The 20739-nt window shown below is 38.6% G+C and overlaps 1 protein-coding gene across 1 annotated transcript in view; it reads left to right on the plus strand.

Annotated features, from left to right (window-relative positions):
- LOC133529055 (myotubularin-related protein 4) overlaps positions 1–20739 on the plus strand; it is a 50235-nt gene that overhangs the window by 21181 nt on the left and 8315 nt on the right. The window contains exons 3-9 of the mRNA XM_061866667.1: positions 8152–8346; positions 12985–13160; positions 16848–17043; positions 18442–18581; positions 19012–19201; positions 19358–19554; positions 19911–20103. Of these exons, the coding sequence (XP_061722651.1) occupies positions 8152–8346; positions 12985–13160; positions 16848–17043; positions 18442–18581; positions 19012–19201; positions 19358–19554; positions 19911–20103 (1287 nt within the window). The remainder of the gene's footprint in view (positions 1–8151; positions 8347–12984; positions 13161–16847; positions 17044–18441; positions 18582–19011; positions 19202–19357; positions 19555–19910; positions 20104–20739) is intronic.

Raw genomic sequence — 20739 nt, forward strand, 5'->3', positions numbered from 1 at the left:
ACAATGATTGATCTATTGAGCTGACATTTGACTAATTATATATTTGAGCTTGTCTACATTTGTCGTCATCATTATTGTTTATAGTTTTATAATTATGAGTATTATGATCGGTTGGTATTTAATAACGTATTTTAATCAAATCAATGTTAATGCTTATCCCTTGACAAGAAAGCTCCACCAAACCGATGTTATCCTGGTACTTTTAATAAGCATTCACCAGTGATTCATAGCCTAAGTGCAAGCCGTTTTCCCATTGCTTACCATGCGTATGCGCAAGTGAGTCAAATGCTCAGGCAAATTACACAAATTAACTACATTAAGTATGAGTATATAAGATTTTTGTGGTTGTTTCAGTTACTATTTTTGTGTGGAACTTTTCAAATTATATGATTATTACGCATATATAATTGTGACGTTCTCAACGAAAAGGTACCGCATTGTCGGTTGTCGATAAGGTTGATTTCAAATTGAAGCTATATGGAAATAGTGGCTTACTGACAATCGACAATAAGTATCCGTTTGGTTGAGAACGGAAATAACTGCACCTTAAAAGAATTGTTACTTTTGCTGTGTTTTTTTTTTCAATAATATAATTAGAATTCCCTCCCATGCACCCTACGCTACGTACCTATGCCAATACCTACGATATCGGTATTTTCAAAGTAAGAATAAATTTACAAAGTATCCAAGAATTTCAGCTCTTAGCCTGTCGTCTTTCCTGTCAGGGGGCTAGCAAAGATGACAAATATGACAATAATACATCGACAAACGCCAAACGAAAGAAAAAAGTATCGCGATGACAGATGCTACGAAAAGTCACCATACATTATCATAGAGAAATAAGTAAGCATAGTGCTCATGCACTCCATACATCAGTTTTCTTACCAAAACACTTATTATTTTCGTAGTCGACATCTAGACACTACTATGACGACACTAGATGTCACGAGTTACAACTAATATTACACTCAGAAGTAGTTCCGGTTAATCCGGTTATAATATTAGCTGAAACTTGATGAGCATTAGACTTGTCGTTCGTCGCGACATCTATTGTCAAGTAGCAGTACTGATAAAGCCGCTACTCGACGCTAGACGTCGACTACGAAAATAATAAGCGTTTCGATAAGAAAACTGGTGTATGGATTGAGCATTCTATGCTTATGCTTTTTCGATTAGTGTTGATAATCAAATTCATCTTGACTTTTTTTTATATACCACGTCGGTGGCAAACAAGCATACCGCCTGATGGTAAGCAGTCACCGTAGCATATGGACGCCTGCAACTCCATAGTTCTAACTACTAGACTAGGGTCAAAAACTAGTCATTTTGTATTTGTAATAAAACTAATAAATAACAACGCTTTCGCTCTGTAAGCGTCGGACATAACACAACTCTCAGGCTATTATACGTATGTAGATATATACTTACTTGGGAACTGCCGCGGGCGCGTTACATTACATCATTACTCAGGAATGCAGTACTAATTGAAGAGTACTGGAGTTTATTGCCTTCTTACACGTCTGTTTGGATTTTTTATGTCTACCAACATTATAAATAGATTGGGAATAGATGGGGGTGCTGAACGGAAGGAATAAACTATAGGCCAGACATCGAACGCTCAAAAAAAGTTAATGGGAGGGAAATGCTTGGAACACAATTTTTGACTACTTAGTAAAGAGTTGAAAATATCGTAACCGCCTTGGAGCATTCCTAAAACACTTCATAAAAAAATTGTTGAGATTAAATTGATGATATTTTATAATTATTTTTAATTTACAATCAATTATACATATAAACTTTCCTATATACTTAAAGTAGGTAAGAGATGTAAGTTTTTTTTTTTCAGATTGTATGTATATGATTATAAATTTTTAGATTAGGTGCCATATTTTATTCTATTATTTTTCATATTTAAGAAATAATATAGATACACATAATCATTGTACATAACACTTAAATAATCTACAATAGTATTGTAAACCATTTTGGTTCAGGGTTGGTAACAAAATAGAAAAGTGAACATTGTCAATTTCTTTATAAATTCTCAATTACAAAAAAGAAAGCTGAATAAAATATACAATATTATGTCGAATATTGAAGAGTAATTTAATCCAAAAGATTCTTCCATGATTATATAAAATACTATAGAATAAACTAACTAAAATATAGTATTGTAAAACAAAAATTAAACCTAGCAACAGATCCTTAAAAGAAAGAGAAATAAAGTTTCATGATTTAAATACTTTCTTACCAACCTAGGATTTTATCTGAAAGCTGTTACAAGTGTAAATTGATTTAGTAACAGTATCGATGAGCAAATGACTGCTTACAAAATCTATGTTGACGTTAAATGTATTATAACACGTTGTAAGGTCCCCCGTGCATGAGGGGCATCCACACCAAACAGCAGTTACTTTTTGTAGGACGTTTCTAAGAGGTACTCCTATTATTAGGTAACTATCTGTGGTTGTGGAGAAGAATGGAGAGAATAAGTTGGACTGAGAAAAAAACGAACGAGGAAGTGCTGCGAATTGTTGGAGAGAGGAGAAACCTACTGAGGACCATAGAGAATAGACGAGGAAAAATGATAGGTCACTTGATAAGACACGACACTTTCTTTAAAACTATGTTTGAAGGCAAGATCGAAGGTAGAAGAGTAAGAGGAAAACCACGAGCGTTACACGCAGCAACTAAAAGGAAAAGCAAATGTCGTGTCTTACAGGGACCTAAAGAACTTGGCCGAATACCGCGAAAACTGGCGTCTACTCCACCGACAAGAGCCATGCTCTTAAATGATGATGATGATCTGTAGCCATCAAAGTCATATTGTTGTGCCACAAAAGTTACCTGCGGTTTGAATGCACCTTCAGGTAAAGAATGCCATGAGGGTTTCTTTAAAAAAAGCGGCCAAGTGCGAGTCGGACTCGCCCATGAAGGGTTCCGTACCATTTATGACGTATTAAAAAAACTACTTACTAGATCTGGTTCAAACCAATTTTCGTTGGAAGTTTGCATGGTAATGTATATCATATATTTTTTTTAGATTTTTCATTCCGTTATTTTAGAAGTTACAGGGGGGGGGGACACACTTTTTTTCACTTTGGAAGTGTCTCTCGCGCAAACTATTCAGTTTAGAAAAAAATGATATTAGAAACCTAAATATCATTTTTGAAGACCTATCCTTAGATACCCCACACGTATGGGTTTGATGAAAAAAAAATTTTTTTTTAAATTTTTATGACGTATTAAAAAAAAACTACTTACTAGATCTCGTTCGAACCAATTTTCGGTGGAAGTTTGCATGGCAATGTATATCATATATTTTTTTTAGATTTTTCATTCCGTTATTTTAGAAGTTACAGGGGGGGGGACACACTTTTTACCACTTTGGAAGTGTCTCTCGCGCAAACTATTCAGTTTAGAAAAAAATGATATTAGAAACCTCAATATCATTTTTAAAGACCTATCCATAGATATCCCACACGTATGGGTTTGATGAAAAAATATTTTTTGAGTTTCAGTTCTAAGTATGGGGAACCCCCAAAATTTATTGTTATTTTTCTATTTTTGTGTAAACATCATAATGCGGTTCATAGAATACATCTACTTACCAAGTTTGAACAGTATAGCTTTTATAGTTTCGGAAAAAAGTGGCTGTGACAGAATCGGACAGACAGACGGACATGACGAATCTATAAGGGTTCCGTTTTTTGCCATTTGGCTACGGTTTTTTGCCATTTGGCTACGGAACCCTAAAAAATGCCACTCATTAGTACATTACGATACAAGTGCGAAAAGTAGGAAATTTGCACTTGGATTGTACAACGTTTTACAGTACATATACCGCACTAGGGCGATAAAGTAGCACCATATGTACTGTAAAATATATTGTGCCACTTAAATTTTGTGTTTTTCTACTCAGAATCACGAGCTCCTTCGAGCCTAATGGGATAAAAGTCCCAGAGTATTTTCCCCATTGTGTTACCATTTCGCCATATACTTTGTATGGCGGTAACAAAGAGGAAAGTTTGAAAAATGTATGGAAATTTTTGGATACTTTTTTCTCTCCTGTAAGGATGTAAAGGGCTTGCGATCCAGACTAAAAATAACACAATAAAGATCACATAAAAAAGTGGCAAAAAAATGAACGCTCCTTTGGACATTTTGCCTTTAGCTCTGTTGCATGCTTTACCTCTTGCATGTTATGTTTGCCTGGTCTCGAAAAAGTACACATGTTACACACTTATTATCATATTTGTAATGAAATGTTTATCTATCTAATTTAAATGATAATTTGATTACGCGTCAGGTGAATCATATTTAAATGACAGGTAAAAAAGGGGCTGTGACATAATCGGACAGACAGACGGACATGACGAATCTATAAGGGTTCCGTTTTTTGCCATTTGGCTACGGAACCCTAAAAAGGTATAGTTTGTGCTATCCATGACGACGCGCAGACTTGTCAAATCTAACCTTTAAAAACATGACAATATGAGTCAAGACACGCGTCGTCATGAATGACACGATGTATGGCTTACATCTTTACAACCTAAATAAAATATTGGTATAAATTATATTATTAATTTATATTGCTAACAATCTTTGTTGGACGATATAGTGTTGGCAATTTGGTACAAGACTGCTTACTTACTATTGATTAGTACCGTGGGTGCCAAAAGGTGTTTTACCCTAATTTCACGAAACGAAACATAAACTAAATAGCAACACATAAAATGAAAATTTCTTGTAAACACATTTTGGCATGATAAAAAGACGCGCGTGAGTTATGTAACTATTATATGTTTATCTATCTGTTATGTCACCACATAAACACAAGAAGATTATATTTATTTATAACCCGATTACTTTGTGGGTAGTTATTTGATTGCAAACCAACTGCGCAATTATGGTACGTGACTTACTAAGATAAAGGGTTACCTAATTGGCCCTTAAGTAACGTGCTATTTATGTTTCATTGAACTTGATACTAGCATAGGTTTTTATTTATTTTCATATACGAAAACCGCTTTTTAAGCCATGTCTGTGTTGTAAGGAAGAAAAATTGCCACTTTACACTGGACCAGTTGATTCCCTCACTAGTCTCACTACGCCCATGATCCTATGCTAGAATCTCTCGCTATGCTCAGGATTATATTTTGGAATCTTCATTCTCTTAAGAGCATAAATTCTTCTGCATAAAAACGTAGTCCCCGTTTTTCTCACTGGATATTAACATTATGGACACATATTTTTATGTATATTAATTATAGCTATGCCCCTAATTTTGACTTTTCGATTTTTTATTTTTGTAAGAATGAGGAGCGAAAAACAGATTTCATACAATTTTTTAAATGCTCCTAACTTTTGTACTAAATAAAAATTAGAAAAAAATCGAACGTAGAGGCATAGGTGTGGTTGATACACAACAAATGGTGTCAGAATATTTTCACCAAGGTTTCATCCAGATAGGAAAATGAGGACTACGTTTGTAGGAAAAGGTGATTTCGCACGGGTCCTCCCTCCTCTACACGATGGCCCAGCGTAGGCCAGTCCAAGGGACGCAGCTATGTCGTGAAATGAGATAGCAATGTCACTTGCTCCCTCTAACGCATAAATGCGTTCCTAGGACTGGCCTACGCTGGGCCATCATCTAGAGGAGCCATTAAACACACGGTCCTCGCTCGTACGGTTATTTGTGTTTTTTGTACGGTATGCAGGAATTGAAGGATTGAAGGAAGGAATTTCTCCATGCAATTTCGCAGCTCACTGTACGACAACAACACGCTAATTACGTATTTCTGTTAATTAATATAAGTACCTTTGTAGAGGTTTGTTTTCGCGTGATTATTTTTATTATCAATTACCCTACAATAAACAACCAGGAATGTGAACTTTGACGTTACTATCTCTAATTTACCTATATGTTAGATAGTAATATTACTGTAGACAGATCACGGAGCTATTTATAACATTGTATAGGAAAATCACTTTTATTAGTGTACATTTGATAAGGTAGTTTACGTAAGTTATTGTGTATAATTACTTCAACCGGTGTAATGGTTGAAAAATTTACTCCAAATTTTTATCATTATAACAATGACGGGAATAGTACATTACGAAGATACAAGTGTGAAGAACAACTCGTGTCGATTTAAAACACTCCCTTAGGTCGTGTTTTAATTTATCGCCACTCGTTTCGAATTACCTATTCGCACAAGTATCGTACAACGTTTTACAATACATATGGCCCTTTAAATGTTCGACATAGTAAAGTAATATGCTAATTTTCGCACTAGTGCGGTAAAGTAGCACCATATGTACTGTAATAGTAGATTGTTAACCAAGGGATGAAAGGCACTCATTTCTGCCGAGGTAGTTTTCGCCGATAGTCCGAGAAATGATGCCTTTCACCCGTGTAAACACTCTACCTTTTATTTCGAATACGAAGAACGTAAAATACATGTGCTTTTTAAAAACATGACCATGTTCAATTAACCATTTAGGTAAAAGTAAGGAAATTAAATATCAGAATGAAAATTGTATAACAAATCCATTTAAACCCAAATTTCAATTGCTTATCGTAGAAAAACGAAAAATAATCGTACTCTGAAATTAAAATGCTCTAGTGTAGAAATGTATCACTTTATGCACACTTTTTAGAACAACAATGATCCTCTTTCAGAGCATGAGAAATGAAAAAAAATATTTATATATACGGAATTTGTAGAGGAATTATCAATATTTATTACACACTTGTCTAAGCTATAACTTCAGGGTTTTAAAGTTTATTTTTATCTCGATAATTATTATGATAAATTCTCATCTAGATAATTTAAAATGATAATTATCGCTTTATCGATTCTATTTCTTGAGGGAATCCCTCTATGATACAAAATATACTAATACACATTTAAAAATACTTCGGCATAGTCTCAAAAACAACAGATGTTCATGCGGTTTTCACGTACACACAATAGATTGATTCTTGAGGAAGGTTTACATGTATTTTTAGTTAATGGTTTGTGTAAATACGTGCGAAGACGGGGCGGGACGCTAGTTTACTCATAAGTTATATAATATTGATAGTGCATCCTTATCGACTCCAGTCCCAGTTCAACTTTAGACCCTTTCGTCGACGAACGTATGATAATGTGACTGTTATATTTACTTGGCTTGTGAAATGTATGTGACATGTGACTGTGTCCAACTCTAGCATGCAGTTCAGCGATCTGCTTGAGGTACTATGTGGATGGAGTGTAAAGGTCTTTGGCCTACGTTAACTAGTGATATAGTGATGTATTTATATGTGGCTTTCCATCACAGAAGGGTCCTTATGCTTCAAGTGCAATAAGGTCCTTTTTATCTGAAATTCCAACAGAAATTTCGATATCGAAATCTTTATGAATTTTATGACTTAACTGATTTTGTGTAGGCCTTTCTATAGAAATCTCGCAATAGTGAGGGCTCTAATGTTGTTTTCGAAAGCGACCAGTGATATGTAAAGCTACAATTCTTGGAAATAACTTGAAGATTTCCCTTTCTTACAAAAAGGACATTAGTCTCCGCGCTAGCTTTTCTTCTTCGCGGAAAAAGTAGATTTGCTGCATAGCAATTTTCTCCCTTCAGTTTCAATTCTGTAAATTGTACACTTTCAATCTTACTTTCACTGTTTTATTAAACGCTCTAAATTTAAAGACTAAAATAAAAATGCTTACAATAAACTACTGATAAATCCGACATGCGATAATTGGAATTGACAACCCCTATCATCGATAATCGTTTTTCTCACAATTATTCAATTGCTCTGTCCAATAATAGCTCGTGATCAAAGTGTCAAAGTGAGTGAGTTATCTAGTCATAGTACAAGTTTCTTTTTTGGTTGTCTATATTCTGTAAACTACTAAAATCCGAACGTGGGGCGTCTTCTTGCGAGGCCGAAAGCCAAGCTGCGGGAACATAGCATAGCGCACCATTTCCTAGCTTTAGTTCCATCCACTTGACATTTGTTAGCACTTGTTTGTTCCGGTTGTGTATCATTGTTTGCTGAACTATTACGCTGGTCAAAGTCCAAGTGTGCCACAGCCGATACTCTGCACTGTTATCCGATGTAAACATCGTAAACTAACATTCTTTTACCTTTGTCCGCAGGTGTCATCGTCGTCGTCTCGCGCGATGAGCGAGCGCGACCGGGAACGCGACCGGGAGCGCTGGGGCGCCCCGCCGCAGCCCGAGCCGCCGCCGCACCGCGTGCGAGCCGCGGACCTGTATCCGCGGCTGCGGACCCATTGTGACGAGCCCGGCCTAGATGTGCCGTTCACTCCTATATGTGGGGAGTTCGTGCAGGTGAGTCATGTAGTTCTGATCCTGGTGTGTTGTGATCGGGAGCGCTGGGGCGTTTTGAGCGTGTCGCGGACCTGTACCCGCGGCTGCGGACACATTGCGACGAGCCTGGCCTAGATTTGCCGTTCACTCCGATATGTGGGGAGTTCCTGCAGGTGTGACCGAGAGCGCTGGGGCCCCAGTAATGTTGTCCGTTGGAGCTTTAGGACGCTCTGCTGCAGCCCTAACTGACTGCATCGCTTAAAATTTGCACTTTCTCCGAATATCAGATTTCCTGACGTTTCTAAACTCCTAGTATGAAGCCCATTATTAGAGTCGCTATTATGTCTTATATTTTACGTCATATCAGCCACACAACATTTTTTCATACTGAAATGAACTACGTACTTTTCTCAACATAAATATAAGCTAGATTACAAGGTGCACATTGGCTGCACTCTATCTAATCAAACTTGCTCAAAGGAAACTTTTCCTATTTGATATACGGCTTTGCATTTTGTTGATAAGAACTAGCTAGAATCCTGTTGATTTTTATTTACACTAGTAGGGAAAGTTCGTCTGTTTGGATTATTGGAGGTTTGTTGCTCAATCAACCAAAAATGGCTGACCAGATTTAGCATACAGATAGCTCATCTTATAACTATTCAGATGTATTTAATATTTTGGAGGCATTTTTATCCTGAGAATCATCCCCTAACCCTAAGCGCTCTTCTTCTTAGTCAAAGTAGTCATGGTTACTGCATTTTTTATTGTTTTCCGTCATCCTTCTCTACTTAGTGCTTTTCACATGCACAGTTTAAGGGTGACCCGGTGAGAATCTTCACTTGGTCGGTCCATCGCACCGAGGGGCGCAATTTAGGTATTGTACCATCCACACTACCGTACGTAATGGATTAATAAATTAGTACGGAAGTATTTTGACAGTTGTAACTAAGGACAAATTCGCGGGTAGAGGCTAGTCTCGAATAAATTAGAAAATACCATATATTTGGTCTGGGCAAACATTCTTCGAGTATCGCACCGCGTGAAATCGTGCGCCAGCTATTTAATCTAAGTTAACTCTCACGATTTCTACCAGGTGTTGTTTTTAGAAATGGGTTTCGGAGTAATTTTCTTGATGGTTAGGGCCAAGTTCTTCTAACTTAAAAAGCGAATGTTTGGCCAAATGGGGATATTTAAAACTACTTCACTCTCCGTGTTGCTAATGGCTTTATCGTTATTTTGCAATGAAATAGATAAAAGTAATTTGAGAGAAGCACTCGTTTATACCTCGTTTTTTGCATTAGAAAATATTACAATTTAATATTATATAGCAAGGAGCAAGGACATACATTTAGATTATTTTAGTTTCATAAGTAATATTTACAATTGAAGCGCTGGTGGCCTAGCGGTAAGAGCGTGCGACTTGCAATCCGGAGGTCGCGGGTTCAAACCCCGGCTCGTACCAATGAGTTTTTCGGAACTTATGTACGAAATATCATTTGATATTTACCAGTTGCTTTTCGGTGAAGGAAAACATCGTGAGGAAACCGGACTAATCCCAACAAGGCCTAGTTTACCCTCTGGGTTGGAAGGTCAGATGGCAGTGGCTTTCGTAAAAATTAGTGCCTACGCCAAATCTTGGGATTAGTTGTCAAGCGGACCCCAGGCTCCCATGAGCCGTGGCAAAATGCCGGGACAACGCGAGGAAGAAGAAGAAGAAGTAATATTTACAATTTTTGTAAAAGCGTTTCACAATAACAAGTTACGTCAAGATGATTATTCTTATTATTGATTATCTTTTACTCTAATGCAAAAAATGAGGCATAGTAAGCTTCTTAACTTTATGAACTAATTTTATAAAGCCTACGAGATGTCAATTTGATCATCTATGCCATGGTCAAGGAACCGTTGACAAAAGCACAAACTAACTTTTACCCAAAAATTGTCTAAAGTTATCCCTCTATCCCCAGTTACCCCACTTGACGGTAACTACATTTAATGTCAAAACGTAATTTTCTACCACTAAATATATTGAAGTACCAGGTCTTATGCTACTGTTAAACATGCTGATTACTAATAAGAAAGCATGCCACTATTGTGCAATTGCTACTAAGTAGTATAGTTTCTATTTTCCTCCGTGAGCTTCTACGGGTTATCGTCTTATCTATTGTTTAAAAACCGCAAAGGCGCGTGCCACTATGAAAAAATGGGCAGGCCGCATAGGTAGCGTTTATTGAATTACTACTCTATTGAGCACGGAATAAGATTCATTATGAACTAATACAGAATTCTAACAGAATAGCTGTCTGATCTCTATTGGTGCGTCTAAGGTAGGCGACTAAACGCTCTCAAACCAGCTTAACTTGTGACACTGCGATCCGAAACAAAGATACGTATTCGAAGACCTCGCTTGCACTGGTAATGCGAGCGCACGGCTAGCTAGCGCCAAGGAAGCAATGTTATGTTTCTCGAGGAGCAGGTAAAAAACAGGGCCGGATTTTCACACAAATATATTTGGGTGGTTTTACGTTGTTTAATTTAAAGAGATAAAACATAACACTATTTAAATAGTAGGTACACATCTAACAGAATGGGTTTGTGTAATTACAATAATAACGAGATATACTCATTTTTATAATCAACTGTTTAAACAGTTGTTTGCTAATTTTAAACTTTAAACAGGCTAATTTTAAATAAACAATAAAACAATGGTAAAATAGTAATAAATATGTATATCCATTTAACAATCCCGTACTACTAATGTTAAAATAGACCTATATGTTATAATTATGTACACTAAAATAAAGATATTATTTACAATAGAGTACACATTTAGTAAAACATTTATACAAATTTATATTATGAGTCAACAAAAAAATAAGTAACATATACATAATAGTGTATGCATAAAATAAATAAATATAAAACAAAATATGCATATCGTTTAGAGTCAAATCACGCTAACTCTTTCAAGCAAACCATACAATCAGTGTCAGTATGTTAGAAGTCTGAAGAATTAGCAAACAACTGTTTAAACAGTTGATTATAAAAATGAGTATATCTCGTTATTATTGTAATTACACAAACCCATTCTGTTAGATGTGTACCTACTATTTAAATAGTGTTATGTTTTATCTCTTTAAATTAAACAACGTAAAACCACCCAAATATATTTGTGTGAAAATCCGGCCCTGTTTTTTACCTGCTCCTCGAGAAACATAACATTGCTTCCTTTGCGCTAGCTAGCCGTGCGCTCGCATTACCAGTGCAAGCGAGGTCTTCGAATACGTATCTTTGTTTCGGATCGCAGTGTCACAAGTTAAGCTGGTTTGAGAGCGTTTAGTCGCCTACCTTAGACGCACCAATAGAGATCAGACAGCTATTCTGTTAGAATTCTGTATTAGTTCATAATGAATCTTATTCCGTGCTCAATAGAGTAGTAATTCAATAAACGCTACCTATGCGGCCTGCCCATTTTTTCATAGTGGCACGCGCCTTTGCGGTTTTTAAACAATAGATAAGACGATAACCCGTAGAAGCTCACGGAGGAAAATAGAAACTATATATGTGTCAAAACATTGCTAATAATAAGCATGCTCATTTCGAGTTTACTCAAAAATCAAGCGTCGTGCGATTTTTGGGCATGCGAACTGCAGCGCGGGTGGAAGGGGGCGTGCTTTAGGGCGTGTGAAAAGGTTTGCTTATTGAGCATGCTAGTATCGTAGTAGTAACACGTTAAAACCAGCATGCTTATTGCTAGCAAATGTAAACAGTTCATAAGCATGCTTATATTAAGCATAATGATAGCACACTTTTTAGCATGTTATTCTAGAGCATGGGTGGCAATAGCTTTTACATTGATCACCAAGGGGTAAGGGGATGGGTAACAATGTATCAACATTATTCTAATTCCGTCAAAATTAATTACTTGGGCAACTTGGCTCTAGTGTCCAACTCTACTACGAACACGGCAAGTGATAATTATATCCAACTAAAACCAAATATGTTCAAAGTCTACACTGAACATCATGCCTTTCAAATGTGCATGATCATTAGCATATGCATCGATTGTTAAAACATTGCTGACTGATCAGTATACCTTATTAGAACCACATTAGGTATATCTATGCTCACTTTACTAGTTATCAAGTTATCATATGTAAATTGATAGATAAGGTAGTCCAGCAAATGGACTTTAAGGTCAACGGGTCGGATGCACCGGGGTGAATGAACGGTGTGACGTTTTGATAGTAGTCAATGGCTTCTAATTAGTATTTATTACTTAACTAGAACTATTTGATATTTAATGGTACTCTCAATAAATGTATACCCCCTATTTTACTGTTTTATGGGATGATTTCCGAGATAAAAGGTATCCTATGTTGATCTAGCTTATTATAAACTATAATATTAGTCTGCGAGATTTCATGTTTTTTTTTGTATTTTCTGTAGATTGGCATGTAAACATCATAAACTAGGCTAATGCCTAGTGGATTTGATAATGTAACGTATGTCATACTGATGATATTAATCATAATCATGATTATATCTGGTGGCGCCATACTTGATGTAGCACTTGGCTTGCAGACTTAACCTAATCTTTAGTTTATTATTAGAGTTAGTTTAAAATATGATATAACTAAGTATTTATGTTTCCAGTGGGTCGGCCGCACGGCGGATGGCGGCACCATCGCGATGTCCAACTACCGTCTCCACGCCCAACCTCGGCGGCGGAGCGGGCCCGGCGCCTCCGTGCCGCTGCGGCTCATTGACGCGGTCGAGATCAAGGATCTACTGGGCCTAGTCGTTTTGTGCAAGCATGGCCGACAGCTACAGTGAGTACTACTATTATTTTATGCTTGCCTGGTACTACACGCTCAACCTCGGCGGCGGAGCGGGCCCGGCGCCTCCGTGCCGCTGCGGCTCATTGACGCGGTCGAGATCAAGGATCTACTGGGCCTAGTCGTTTTGTGCAAGCATGGCCGACAGCTACAGTGAGTACTACTATTATTTTATGCTTGCCTGGTACTACACGCTCAACCTCGGCGGCGGAGCGGGCCCAGCGCCTCCGTGCCGCTGTGGCTCATCGACGCGGTCGACATCAAGGATCTGCTGGGCCTAGTCGTTTTGTGCAAGCATGGCCGACAGCTACAGTGAGTACTACTATTATTTTATGCTTGCCTGGTACTACACGCTCAACCTCGGCGGCGGAGCGGGCCCGGTGCCTCCGTCCCGCTGCGGCTCATCAACGCGGCCGATATCATGGATGTGTTGGGCGTAATTGTACTGTGCAAGCATGGCAGGCAACTTAATTACTGCTTTGATTGTATGCTTGCCTGGTACAGGGTTTCAAGGTCGTAGCTGCTTTGACAGAAAAAAATACTACGTCTCGCTGCTATCTACAATTTACATTTAATTATGCCAACTTCTATCCCTAAATTAATCCAACGGAGCAATTGTGACTTATATTTTAGTTCAAATTGGTTGTTTCTATCTGCCTAGTTAATTCTTGCTTGGCTGCGTTGTATATAACTGTCTAATTAAAATTGGAATGTAACTTTGTCATCATGAAAGTAAAACTTTATAGGAAACCGTCATTGTGAGTTATTTTTAAACCTATATTCAAGTAAAACTGATTCAACAAATATGAGGTTAAAATATTTGGTCTTCCAAATGGCGACCATATAATATTTATATTGTTTTACTGAGGTGTGCCAACAAAGAGTATTCTATCTATCTATGCACTCGTAGTTACCTAGTTGTTATTCCAATGAAAGTCTAGAAAACCCAGAACCCCATGTGTATTTTCCCACATATAGGTATCGTAATCGTAGAAAATTATACCCACATGGCAATTGAACCCCATTTGCAAACATTTTACAAGTTAACTGCAAGGTTAATGGTATGTAAACGTCGGTATTATTGTAATAATATTTATTTGCGAGGTGCTAAGCGGTTTCAATTTGTTTTTCACACTTTATGAACAGGTTTTTGTTCAATGGTTACGTCAGATAAGGTCAATGAATAACAAGAAAGTATGTTAAGTAATAATGTTTGAGCTAATTTCACCGATAAGCCCATTTGATATCGAAAGAATAACAACTGATATACTTAGCCATAGCAACTCCTGTTGCATACAACATATATGACACTTTAGTTCTCTTTATGATGTGTTCCTGGTAGCGGTTAAAGCTTTATCACAACCTACCTGTTAGGCCTGCGTGGCGAGCGTCTAGCGGAGCGTTGAGCGGAGCGGGCAGCGTAGAGCTAAGCCGCAAAGTGCTCGATGTAGTTTGTACAGTCACCATTAGATACATGGGAGCGGCCAAGGTGCTCACAAATATCTGAACACGCCTCTATTGTCAAGGCGTTAGAGTGTGTGTTCAGATTCTGATGGCGACTGTACTCAAGCCGCTCACACACGTTTGCATTAGTTTAGCATGAACGCCGCCGGCATCGCCCCGCTATCCGCTCTGTGCGAGCGTCCAGTCAGTTCGTATACTTACGTTGCGGGGACGCAACGCAAGCGCTGTGATAGCTGCCATATAATTAATAACATTACAACTGTCCGCGTAGCCAACATGCCAATCTTTAACGCTCCGTCGCGAACAAAACGCAAATGTCACTGTCACACTTATATGGAAGAGTGATAGAGAAAGATGACTACTCTACGCTACGGAGCGTTAACGATTGGCACGTTGGCTACGCGGGCTGACGTATGCAGGCGCGTATCTACACTTTTGATTTGTATGGAAGTGTTCATACAAGGCGATCCATTTTCATAACTGTTGAATATGTTTTCGCATAAATATTGTATTCAGTTTACGCATATACAATCGTGAACGAGTAAATAAATAAAGCTAGGTACAGGTACATCAATATTATGTTAACTTATCCACACAAATTAGTTATATACACTTCTCTCTCTCGTATTAAATACACTAAACCAACAAAATATGTCTAGACAATTACTGCAATAGCTGACCTATTAGCATTTGCATACTGAAAAGTAAATATGGAGATAGATTTATATTTTATTAGGTTTAACGAAGACGGTCGTTGACGAATATTTATGGCCATTGAATTAGAAAGGCACCGTTTAGTGTTATTATGAGCAATAAAAAAAACATTACAAAATGATGCCAATAGCCTTATAAATTACGCATATCGTGGTCAATTATTGACAAGCAAAAGTAAAAGTGGTAGTTAAATACAGCTACAGAAACCCTCAGTAGGTACTTGATTTTTTTTAACTAAGATGAAGGTATTATAATTTTGAATAAAGATAAAGGCGTCTGATGACGAAAGAGTTAAATAAAATTGGCCGCCTCAAGCAAAATTTGAACGTATCTACCTAAGGGGTGTATAGTTGTATAACTTATATACCAACAAAGAAATGCTGGAAAAATTCACCTTGGCCAAGAAAGCTTCGATAGATTAGATGGACTTAGAGCGACTATACCTACGGGTGTTCCAGGTCAAGGTACTCTTTATACTACGTCGGTGGCAAACAACCATACGGCCTGCCTGATGGTAAGCAGTCTCCGTAGCCTATGTACGCCTGCAACTCCAGAGAAGTTACATGCGCGGGAGTTAAACGATAATTTTACTTCCTTGGTGAAAAACGTTTATATTATTTTATTTAAAATGTATGGTACTTATACTTAAAGTATGCTCTTGTACTAGTATGGATGAAAGTAAACATTTTATATCGTAAAATGGACTGTCATCGTTTTTCCCCTGGACACTTCAAAAGCTCATTTTATGAGACCTGGCTAATAGCAAATCCAAACGCATCCGCAACGGCGTCGTAAAGTGAATACTCCTTTATTGCCTCTAAAGCGGGTGCCAACGACGCACAATGCACTCTGAATGCGAGAATTTCTCTCATTCTGAAATGTACCGGACGTGACTTAATGGTAAATTCATTTTTTATGTTGTTTAGAAATTTAAATTGTTAAGTTTATTTGACTACAAGTGCCATTGTGTTGGAGAGGATGTTTAAGTTTATATTTTTACGATATTTGTATACAATACAGTATGAAGTACACGGTACTCGGCTGTGTTAGCGACATTGGCGTCCACGTAGCGGCTAGTATTTTATATTTTAAGACCTCTACATTGTTACTCATATCATACCATTCATAGAACCCTTTCTTCCTACCGACGTAATATTTGTTCAGAAAAGAAAATTATAATTAATTTGTAAATATAAAACTTAAAGGTCCTTCTGTGGCTGTCAAAAAAGGTTAACAGGTCAAACTCTGGAACTTGAAGTTCTGTATAAAATAATATCCTAGTTAATGTCTACAAAAAGGTGGAGGTACTCTGGAATGACATCCGCTGTGCTGTGCACTACCACACAAAGCAAGATGACTTTCACAGGTCCCATACCTCTCTTTTGGACGTAGTTTAAGGACATTCACGGGTCCAAAATTAAGCTTCAAGTTGTGAAAGTTATGTAACTAAATGCTAAGACTATATAATGTCAGACGGAATTAACAGGATTTCTTTATTTACAGATGTATATTCAACACCAGCGACCAATGCCTTGAATGGTGGCAGCGCCTCAGCACCGCTCTCTCGCCCATAAATTCAGTTCAAGAAACCTTCGCCGCGGCATACGCAGCGTGGGCCAAGGAACAGCCGCCTGCCTCCGTCCATAGAGCTCTGATGCGGGCGTCTAACGCCCCACACAGAAACTGGTTCGGGCCTGAAGTGAGTACCTATCAGTTATAATACCCTGGTACACAGGTAGAAATCTGAGCCGCGGCACACGCGGTGTGGACCAAGAAACAAGTGAAACAACCGCCTGCGATGAAGTGAGCTAGCTGTTCAGTCATATCAATTATAAATGTTCTACTCGTCATTCCTCAAATCAAATTTAAAATATGGCATTTTTGTTAAGATTGACAAGTTCTCGGAAATTTTAGGAAACTTTCACAGGAAATAAGGAGACTTTCATTTTGGCAATGAATGTTTTGAAGCCCATACAAAAATATGAGAAGTTTCCAATTTTTTTCCATGTGTTTTCGGTTTTCAATAATAATTGTTATTTAAATCATAATGTCAAATAATCGTACAATCGAATTCCTTTAATATACGTTATATTTCAAATATATTTTAAAACTAACATTAAACAATAAATTACTAATTTTAAAATGCATTCCCAGCCACACGGGTTATGCAGAAATTGCTTAGACCTTGTATCGAGTCTATCGATTATATACTATAAGTATATAGTATCTTGGCACAATTTGGCACGAATGCAAATGCATCGCCTTTATGCAAAATAAAAATATGTCATGGACTTTGTCTTCTTTGAGTCATTGTGAAGTAAACGACTGTCTTAGCAATCTCAAACTGACATATTCGTCTTCATCATAACTTTCTATACGTCTCGCTCGCACTAATATACGAGTACGAGCGAGATGCGTAGAATGTAAGTTACGCACATGCTAGTGGATATGTCAGTGTCAAACTGGTGGTAGCCGTAAAGTACTATTTAAGTTGCATAGTTTATTGCTATTATTCAGTATATCAGTAGATTTCTCATGAATAAATAATAAGCTGAGAATTCTATAGTTGCAAAAAAACCAGGTGCGCCTACGTATTTTCTTAGTCACCGTTTACTGTGTTATTTTATGATTGGCGGATTAAAGTGACAATTTTATCTATTTTGAAAAAACGTGTTCTGGCCCACACGGGCTGAAATTAGCAGAAATTAAGCAACGCGGTATCTCTATTGGCTCGGAGTATTGTCAATGACACTGTTTTTTTACGCGCGAATGATTCACTAGTGACTTATAATTCTTGCCGCAAAACTAAGTGGCGAGTCGGGTCATAATGCCATCTCTTTCACTCTTGGTTGGTCTAAACAAGGGTAAAGGAGATAGCATTTATGATCTTAGTTGTTACTTACATAGTTTTGCGGCAAGTATAGCGGTACCATCAGTCGTAAAAGTGCATGCCGATTTTATCAATGAATTCATTCATAATTTCTCCATTCAATGTCGCAGCTCACTACACATTCACTGGCTCCTTAAACATCTAATTGCAGATATCTGAAGCAATGTTGCTGTTTCGTGTCATTATTAATTGTATCTCTATTTCCAGGTGGAAAGACTCGGTTTCACGACGAAAGGAGCGTGGCGAGTGACGGCTGCCAACGCCGATTACAAGCTATGTTCCTCTTACCCCCCTCTCCTGGTGGTCCCGGCGTCCATCGGCGATGAAGACCTCGACTCCGTTGCGAGGTGAGACAGTCATTCCCAGGTGGTCTCAGTAAGAGCGTGACGCGAAACGGCTGCCAACGCCAACTACAAGCTATGTTCTGTTCGTCCTACCTCTCTCTCCTGGTGGTTTAGGCGTCCAACGGCGATGAATACATCGACTCCGTTGCAAGGTTAGAGTTATATATCTAACTCTTTGAACGCTACGCCTATTACATATTATACAACGCGCTATCGTAAACGTTATCGAAATACACGAAGGTCACTATTACCTGCATTGTAAACATACGTATCTGTGGACGTCTTTGGCAGTTAGGGTTAAATGACGGTGCCGATCCGCGTCCTCAACTGCTCGCGACTTCGATCGATGCTAAATCGTGGTTTATGCCTTGCAGCTGCTTTAATTATATAGCTTAAAATATCGACTCTGCTACTAATGTGTTTTATCCTCCAGGTTTCGCGCCATGCGTCGAGTCCCGGCCGTAGTATGGCGGCACCGAGGCAACGGTGCAGTCATCGCGCGGACCTCTCAGCCAGAAGTGGGCTGGTTCGGCTGGCGGTCGTCTGAGGACGAGCGGTTGTTAGCGGCGTTTGTCACCGCCTGTAATACTGATAGAGGCGTTCAGCCGGCTAACACTAATAAGGTATGCTTTCCTGGTAACTTGACCTACAAGTAATGGTATCTACTGTTGTTATAGCTAGCTCATTTCTATCATTTCCCTAAGTAAAAATAAGTTTGGAAATAATGTAACCAACGTAACTTACTTTAAGTCTAATTACCTAACTCGTTTTTTTTTCAGCAAACGAAACTTTTAATAGTAGACGCCCGATCATACGCTTCAGCAGTAACGAACCGAGCTCGCGGTGGAGGCTGCGAGTGCCAACAATACTACCCATTCGCAGACATACAGTTCATGAGCCTACCGAACATACATCACGTGCGCCGCTCGTTCCTGCAACTGCGGGCGCTGGCTGCCGAACCTAGCGACCAGGCCAAGTGAGTGCTACGTATTTCATGATAGCCTGGTGCTCATTTCATAAATCCGCCCATTAAATAGATACCATCGTTTAGAAAGAAATCGAAAGTTCTTTCAATTAGTCAGTTTAACAAGTATAATATATAGATCGATTTAGCATGAGAAAGAAATTGGTATGTGTTAGCAAATATTTTCTGTATGATTCTACACAAAGCGAGCCGCCTTGCGTGGCAACTTCAATGCGCTTCAACTAGTGTAGACGTGCCCCGCCCGAGGCATGGGTTTGCCTCGCGCGAGATACGCCGTCACATACCGAGTTGCCTCGCGCGGTAATTACTATATAGATATGCCTAACAATGTTTATTTTTGTCCACAGCTGGCACAGCAACCTAGAACGCACGCTATGGCTCCAATACATCTCAGGCGTAGCGCGAGCGGCCAGCGTAGTAGCGCGAGCGGTGCTGGCCGGGCGGCCGGTGCTGGTGCACTGCTCGGACGGCTGGGACCGCACGCCGCAGATCGTGGCCGCCGCGCAGCTCATCCTCGACGTGCACTATCGGACGCTCGAGGTGAACTTCTGACTTTTTACCCGTTCTGCACGTGGGCCGTGTTGCTTGTGTACGGCCTTAATGGCTAGCTTTCAGGCGCGTTCGGTGGTAAGGAGCTCTAACATAAGTATTATTTTCTATACGGTTAGTGTGGCAACGTCGGACACTTACTGTATGCGCAGTGTTTCGTCGAGCTGATTTTAGAGCAGTGTGAACTCAGGCCTTAATAAGCATTCGTTTGTGTTTATTTAACTTGGACGCCGCGCCTAACGCCCCACTCGAGCGTCCTTTCCAGTTTGCATACTTGTCTTGTGTGCTCTTGGTAGGCGATATGCCCTTGATATTCAGTATTGGACACTTGCTATTAGTTGCTGATAGAATAATTGGGAGCTTGTTTCAACTATATAGAATCAGTATTACGAAGTGTTAATATTTCGTTATTCATTCAGATTAACCCTTTACCAGGCTAAGGGATATATATTTCCCACATGCGCCTCTTCAAACATGTGTTCTATTTTCGATGAGTAAGACTGACATTCGATTGTCATTTTTGAACTGTCAGCCTGGTAAAGGGTTAAGGCCACAAAGTGGGAGATTTTCAAACGCGCACTGTCTATATGCTACTCTTTCTTCTCTTGTTGAGGCTCTTATAATGAA

This window comes from Cydia pomonella, chromosome 20 (assembly GCF_033807575.1).
Source record: "Cydia pomonella isolate Wapato2018A chromosome 20, ilCydPomo1, whole genome shotgun sequence".
In the NCBI taxonomy this organism is placed as follows: domain Eukaryota; kingdom Metazoa; phylum Arthropoda; class Insecta; order Lepidoptera; family Tortricidae; genus Cydia; species Cydia pomonella.